Source organism: Euprymna scolopes, chromosome 46, assembly GCF_053919585.1.
Source record: "Euprymna scolopes isolate OS-2025 chromosome 46, ASM5391958v1, whole genome shotgun sequence".
Lineage (NCBI taxonomy): Eukaryota > Metazoa > Mollusca > Cephalopoda > Sepiida > Sepiolidae > Euprymna > Euprymna scolopes.
The window spans coordinates 100,675,298-100,682,797 of record NC_136527.1 but is presented as its reverse complement, the minus strand read 5'-3'; the positions used below and the strand labels follow the sequence as shown (position 1 = coordinate 100,682,797).

The following is a 7,500-nucleotide window of genomic DNA, read 5'->3' as shown; positions in this document are numbered from 1 at the left end:
TGTCAACAGGAAAATACATGTCAACCAGTAGTAGTAATAGTAGGATAAGAAAGAGGAGGCATAGTAGTAGTAGGAGGAGGAAGAGGAGGCGTAGTAGTAGTTGTAAAGAGAAGTAATAGTAGTAACAAGAAGAGGCATAGTAATAGTAGTAGTAGGAGGAGGAGGATAGTGCGCAAGCAAACAATCAAGAACAACAGAGTTTTACTATTATATAGATAATAACTGAAGAGTGCCCATCTTAGCAGGGGAGGTAATTCATTTAATCGGTTTTTCTTCATCTCCATGTTTACATTTTATGTGACGAAACAAACATGACTGGAATAATTTTTTCGTTGAATCCTGGAAATATGTGTTTTATGTAATACTAGTGGGGGTACCCGATGTTGCCCGGGTGTTTGTAGGTGTGTGCGTTTTTGGGTAAATAAAAAGAAAAATCGTTGGTTGTTTAAAAAAAAAGAACACAAAGCCTTGACACGCAGTTGGAAAATAGTAAAGTGTGAAAAAAAAACAAAAAAAAAAACGTGCGACCTGGCAGGTGCCCGTTTTTGACGAGTCAATGACGTGAACTTTGAGTGCGAGTCTGTTGGCTTCTTTTTTTTATACGAAAAAGCTTAATGCACATGCGGCGATCGTAAGCAGTAGCTATTCAGCAGTTAACATTTTCTACGGGACAGTTTTTAATGAGGTCAATAAATCGGTTTGTTTGTTTTTAACTAATTTTGGGGAAAACCAGCTCCCTGTTTATTAGGGGGAGTGTCTCATCTCGAAATGAAAGCAACCGTCTGATATGACGAAGCCGACATTGACCAAACGTTACATAGCTTTCTAGAGACCACTGGCCATGGGTCAGTAATTCGAATCAAGTTTGGCTTTTTTTTATATACCGAAAAATGAATGCAACATGTGCTGATTCGAAAATGGCAAATATTTAACGTTTAAAAGTCGGCCAAATTAAATAGAGAGGCGACCACCGTTGTTAAGTCGTAGATATTATCATTTAGACATGATATAAAAAGTTTTAAAAATGAGCGACGGCCTCGAGAATCTGCCAGAAAAAAAGCTTTTTGAAGACATACACAAAAAGTGAACATACATACATACACACATTTTCACTTTCATATATATAGATTGAAGAAAAATTTAACTAATTATGACATGACAATTGGGTCGGTAACGTTTGTTTATTGTTAAACTTGATAGAAACAGTAGCTATTGTCTTTTTTTTAATGAAACCTTTATCAAAGACATTTTATCAAATCTCCAATACAAACGACTACTACAACACTATCCCATTGATAACTGTACACGCAATAACCCTTATCCCCGAGTGGCTTCTGGGCCTTGATAAGTGGTGACCTCCATGTAAAAAAAAACAAAAACAAAAAACTTTTTTTTTTCAGCTGTTCGATTTTGCTACAATATTTCAGTAAAATTTAACTAATATTTATATAACAATTGGGTCGATAATGTTTGTTTATTGTTTAAATTGATAAAAACGGTAGCTATTTTTTTTTTTTTTTAATGAAAACTTAATTTTTCGGCTGTTGGATTTCAGTACAGTAACAAAGAAGAACCTTTCCTTCTTCGTATATTTCATAAAAACTTAACTAATTCTAACATGACAATTCGATAAGATTGTTTATTGTTGAAATAGACACAATAGTTATGTTGGGACGATTAATCGGAATTGAATCAGAAAAATCGGAATATTTAGGGGAACCGGAATCGGTATCGGAAAAAATCGTGAATATTTTCTGATGGCAAAACGATTCATTTTATTGTTTTTTTTTTTTTATTTGTATATGTTTAAAGCAAAATCTACCTTTACTGAATATAATTCTAAAATAATAAATATTTATTAGTTTTTAACTAAAATTGATAGAGGATTCTTCACAAGTGTATTTTTTGTTGTTTTTTTTTTTACGAAAATATCCGCACATTTAGCATATGTTTTTATTGTAAATATTTAGAGATTTATAAAAAAAATCGGAATTGGTAATTGTATCGGAATTGGAAATTTAGTTCGGAACCGGTCATTATATTGGAATCGGGGGCGGGGGGGGGGTATTGGAATCATCCCATCACTAGTAAATAGTTATTATTTTTAAATGGAAACTCAATTTTTCATCTGTCGGATTTCGCTACAATAATAAGAAGCATGTTTTGTTTTATGTATTCTTTGAATGCAAATAATGTTAAAGATGGCTTATATTTACACGACGAAAATAAAATAAATATATTGGCAATTTTTTTTTTTTTTTTTACAAGGTGGTCACCACTTATCAAGGCCCGGAAGCCACTCAGGGATAAGGGTTATTGTAAGTACAGTACGTTAGTGTGGAGATTTAATAGTGTCTACTTAAGGGAGCGGTTCATCAGGAATTTGTTTACATTGGACTTGAAAACATCCAGGTTGTAGTCAGGTGGGAAGCAGGCAGACGGAACAGAGTTCCACAGGCGTGCAGTTCTAAGAAAGAAGCTTTGTTCATGGAATCTACGTTTTGATTTAGGCATAGATAAAGAGTGGGGAAAGTTTTTTGACAGTGGATTCAGCTAGGCGGGTGTTTTTCGTAAAAGATTGGCAAAGGGGGACCAGAGATTGGAGTTCAGACGAGCACCTGCCATGGAAATAACAATAAAACAAAGATAGGCTTGCAACGTCTCTTCTGTGCGAGAGAGGTTGCAGGGAAGAGAAAAGGGCATCCCCCACTAAACTACGAAGTCTATTTTGTACTCTGTCAAGGCAGGATAGTTAAAAATCTCAGTTGAAATACATTTAATGAGTTTGAGTTCTATTTCACAATGTAATTTTCTTGGAGTAATGACAGTGAAACAACAGCTGATATATATATATATATATATATATATATTAGCAGGGATGCCCGGCGTTGCTCGGGTGTTTGGAGGTGTATGCTGTGCAAAAAAAACAAAAAAAATGGTTAATTTTTTAAAATTTGACCCCTATTATGACCCCTTAAAATTTATAGTTTCGGGCTCAAATCACTTTATTAAGTTAGATCCAGGTTCAAGGAACCTATATCTAAAATTTCAAGTGTCTAGACCCAAAATTGTCGGAGGAGTTTGGTAGAGTTCTTAAAGGTCAAATCGTTGAAATTTGACCCCTTAACAGCCAAATTTCTGGCTGACACCCGTCACATCGATTTTCCCAAATCTCAGTACCCGGTATTTCAAATTTCGAGTCTATAGACTAAAAATTGACAGAGTTATTGCGTAGGGAAATACACAGACAGACAGACAGACACGTTCACTTTTATAGATATATATATATATATATATATATATATATATATATATATATGAAAGTAGGGGATGAAATGATGCCAACGCAGTAGAATTTAGCGTATCACCATAAAAACACTCATCACATCTAACCACACTGAAGAACCATGATGCAGCTATACAGCCATAGATAAAGGTAGAGTTTATTTCTCTTCTTTTCTCAGAACTGTAAGATTGGCCGCATGGACTAACAGATTCAAACTGAAGTTAAAAGATGCCTCGTGTCTGAGGCATGCAACCAACAGAATTTTTTTTTTCCATACTGCCGATTCTCGAAAAGGATGATGAAACGTGTGTGGATAAAATTTTTAAATTATAGATAAAATTCAATTTGAATTTTTAAAAGTATATTCACAAACTTATAAATGTAATTTATGATGCACAACCTTGGCTGAAATAAATTTATATTTTCCTTTCAGAATTTTCTCAGAGTAATAAGAATGAAGATATCGACTGACTGGGAATCTTGCGTTTGGATTACAAGTTTGTAAATAAACTGTAACTAATGCAAAATTTTGATAATTTTTTGCTGACGTTATTAATTCTTGATGCAGTAAAGCAGCCATAGACAGACGGATAGATAGATAGATAGATAGATAGAGGTAGAATTTATTTCTCTTTCCTCAAACCTCTAAGGTTGGTCATATGAACTTAAAGGTTCAAACTAGAGTTAAAGGAGGATTCTTGTCTGATCCATGCAATCAACAGAGCAGTTATCTCCACGCTGACTATTTTCTTAAAGGGTGAAACATGTATGGATAATTTTTTAAATATTAATGTCAGAAAAATAGTTCTCACTAAAATTCGATTTGAATTTTTTTAAAGTATACTCACAAACTTATAATCAAAACATAATTTTTGATACACAGACTCGACTGAAATAAATTTATAATTTCCTTTCAGAATTTACTCTGAGTAATAAAAATGAATTGGCAGTATCTAAAATAGATATCGATTGATGAACTGGAAATCTTACCTCCAGTAAAAGATCCCCAAATGTTTGATCTCTTGGCCTCTTCTAGGTAGGGTCGTGTATGCTAACCTTTTAGTTTAAAAATTAAATCTTTTTATTTTAGAAAAGTCAGATATATATCGAAACAATCATTTTAGAACGAGTATAATCATTTTTATGTGTTTTTTTGTTTATTTTATTTTTATTTTTATGTTATTTTTATGTCGATAACAAATTTCTTTTAAGTTTGTTTTGACCTTAATTTCCGTTCCCTTTTCGATGCCTTGCGTTTCTTCCGATCTTTTTTGCTCCTCTTGCTGTGGCTCTTTCGACGCTTCTTCCTGCTTTTTCTCTTTGAACGTCGCTCCCTCCCATTCTCTTTTTTCCCTGAATTATTCACCTCCACTCCAACGGCGGTTAGACTCGTCTTCTTCAAATCGTTTCCTTCAACCGCATCCACTTCTTTGGTGTCCTTGACTTCTTCAATCCTTACCTGTCCGCCTACCTCTGGAGGAGGCGACGAAAAATATTCATCAGGTACCTTGGTTATTAGTTGTCCCTTTAGTACATACGGGGTGCAGCAGGCGGGACCTTCTTCCTCAGTTTCCTGAAATTTAATCTTGGACGATGACAACCATTTCTTCATCCACAGCAGTTCTGAACCACAATGCCAGGCATTGCTACCCAACTTAAGTGTGAGCAAGTTTGGAAAAGCTGATGGTAACTCCGTTGGGAGGCTGAGCAGGTTATTGTAGCGGAGGTCAATTGCTTGTACCGATGGTGCCGGACTTAGATTTGATTCTTGGATTTGAGCCAGCAAACTCTTCGATAACCCTGGACTATTCATCAAGTTGAGCTCCTGAACTTTCGGCATTGCTTTAAAGATATCCATGTGAAGTTTAACATCGTTCAACTCATTGTACGACATGTCTAGTCGGACAAGATTGTTAAGGTTCCTCAGAGCCTTTGATTCGATGCTCGCAATGGGATTGTTGGCGACAGTTAACACCTGCAAACTGTTCAGATCAGTATAAACATCTTTTGACAGTTTCCTCAGTTGGTTTCCTTGGAGATTTAAAAACGTCAAACTCTTCAATGGGCTGAGACTTTTCGGTGATATCTCATCAAGTTCGTTCATCTCCAGAGTTAGGTACTCTAAGTGTCCGTTACCGTCAAAGGCATCCGCATCGATCTTTTTTATCTTGTTTAAGTTGACGAAGAGCTTGACAAGTCCCGAAGGCAAACTATTTGGCAAGGCTGTCAGCATGTTCGAAGTCAACCATATCTCTTTCAGATTCCTCGCTTGTTTGAACGCATCATCATGGATATGTGCGATACTGTTACCATTGAGGGTCAGCAACTGCAGCCTTGTAATGTTTGCAATATCGTCCTTTTCTATCTTTTTGATTTTGTTGTTTCCTGCCCGGAGATCTGCAACGCTTGCAGGTAATCCCCTCGGCATGCGGGCGAGTGCATTTTTTGTGAAGTCAACTACAGAGAGCATGTTAGAGCTAAAACTCAGAACACCTAAAGAAGTGATTCTGTTATTCTGAAGAATGAGGTAACGCAGGTCTTTAAGATTCTGAAACGCTTTCGGGTGAATCACCGTGATCATGTTCGACCCTAGATCCAAGAATCGTAGCTTGGTTAGTTTTGCAAATTCTTCCTCGCCTATTTCGGTAAGCTTATTGTTTGCCAGATGCAAGACGGTCAATTCATGTGTTCTGGATAAGGCACCATTGATTTTATCAATTTGGTTACCTGTCAAAATCAAGCCGCTAAGCTCCAATAAGCCAGTAAACGCGCGCTTGTGAACCTCCAAGATCTCGTTGTTGCTCATGTCTAGTCGACGTAGACTTGTCATCTGTTTGAATATCTCTGAGTTGATTTTTTTTATGCCGTTTGACTGCATGCAAAGCTGCTGAATGTTGTCGAATTTTGCAAGCGCACCACGGTCTAGTTCTTTGAGGCCACTATTGAACAGATTTAGGACCGTAGTATTTTCCGGTAGTTTGTCTGGAAATTTTTTACTGTCGACGTTAGAGCAGTCCACTTTGTTGTCGTCACATTTGCATGCGGTCGGACAATCGGACCCAAATGCAAAGGCGAAGATGTTTGCTGCGCAGATCATCCACAACGCTACTCTGGTGACCATCGTGTCTGCTTTTCTCTTGCTTGCCGTCTTATGGTCTCTTAGAACCTGAAATTAGAAAAATGGTTCTGTTATTTATTTAATCAGGTTTCGGGGGGAGGGGGGTTTACTATTTCTTGTAACTTTTTATATGCTATCGAGATTATAATATGTAACACTTACGAAACGACGTCGTAAAATTCTTTTAGTTCAGCGACTTTTATCTTATAAAAAAATTTGCGCTGTGAATTCGTTTTCTCTCTACTGCTGCTGCTGTGGCATGAGATTTAACCTAGAAAACCACCTGGGTTTTTAAACACTTATTTTCGACTCCTCTAAAGTTACTGCCTTTGCGGTGTCGTGTTATGTCATCAGACTATCAACCTCAAGGCTTTGGGTTCGAGCCTACCTTCGTCCTAAAACGGAGGGGTCGATTTTTTTCGCTGATGCTTTTGCAAATCATTCAAACCTCACATCAATGGCATCGCATAAAAGATGTTATTTCGATCGCCCTTGATGTCACAATCGCGGTGGGTGCATTGATAAGACCGTTGTTTTTTTGGGTTTTTTTATAATATAAAAGCAAAAATGTGCATTTGTTTGTCTGCTTTTTTCTGTATGTCCAGCAAAGGCTTTTGGTGGGGGCGCTCGGGAGGGGGGGGGGTTATCATTTTTTAGAACTTGTTATATACTCCCTAGATTATAATATCTTTTATTTGAGCGACTTTGATTTTAAAAAATTCCCGCTATTCTGTCTTCTCGCGTGTTTGTTTGTGTTTTTTGTATAAATAAAGCAAAAGTAATTGAAGAAAATACGATTCACTGACACTCTTGCCAGGGATGATCTATGTGGGGAAACCCCGTCATATCAGACAATTGCTATTCATTAGGACACTGCCAGAGTTCCCACTTTTTATGGAGAACTGGTTTTCCCCCAACATCATGGGGAAACAAACAAATATACAGAAAGCTTCAAGCTTAACTGGTTTGCAGCCAGAGTTAAGTGTGTGATGTTTGACATCGTCAAATTTATGCACCTGTGTCGACTTAACTTTTTAATTGTTTAATTTGAATGATTCTCACTTCCTCTGCCTTCTTAGTGTCGCGGTAAGATATC

General features: G+C 36.7%; 2 protein-coding genes across 39 annotated transcripts in view; one reads left to right on the top strand and one right to left on the bottom strand.

Annotated features, from left to right (window-relative positions):
• LOC145271199 (arf-GAP with coiled-coil, ANK repeat and PH domain-containing protein 2-like) overlaps window positions 1-7,500 on the top strand; it is a 636,480-nt gene that overhangs the window by 389,536 nt on the left and 239,444 nt on the right. The window lies entirely within an intron of this gene.
• The window catches only part of LOC145271201 (podocan-like), a 26,656-nt gene continuing 23,560 nt past the window's right edge, over window positions 4,405-7,500 (bottom strand). The window contains exon 2 of the mRNA XM_080126766.1: window positions 4,405-6,452. Coding sequence (XP_079982892.1) covers window positions 4,494-6,407 — 1,914 coding nt within the window. The 5' untranslated portion in view covers window positions 6,408-6,452 and the 3' untranslated portion in view covers window positions 4,405-4,493. The remainder of the gene's footprint in view (window positions 6,453-7,500) is intronic.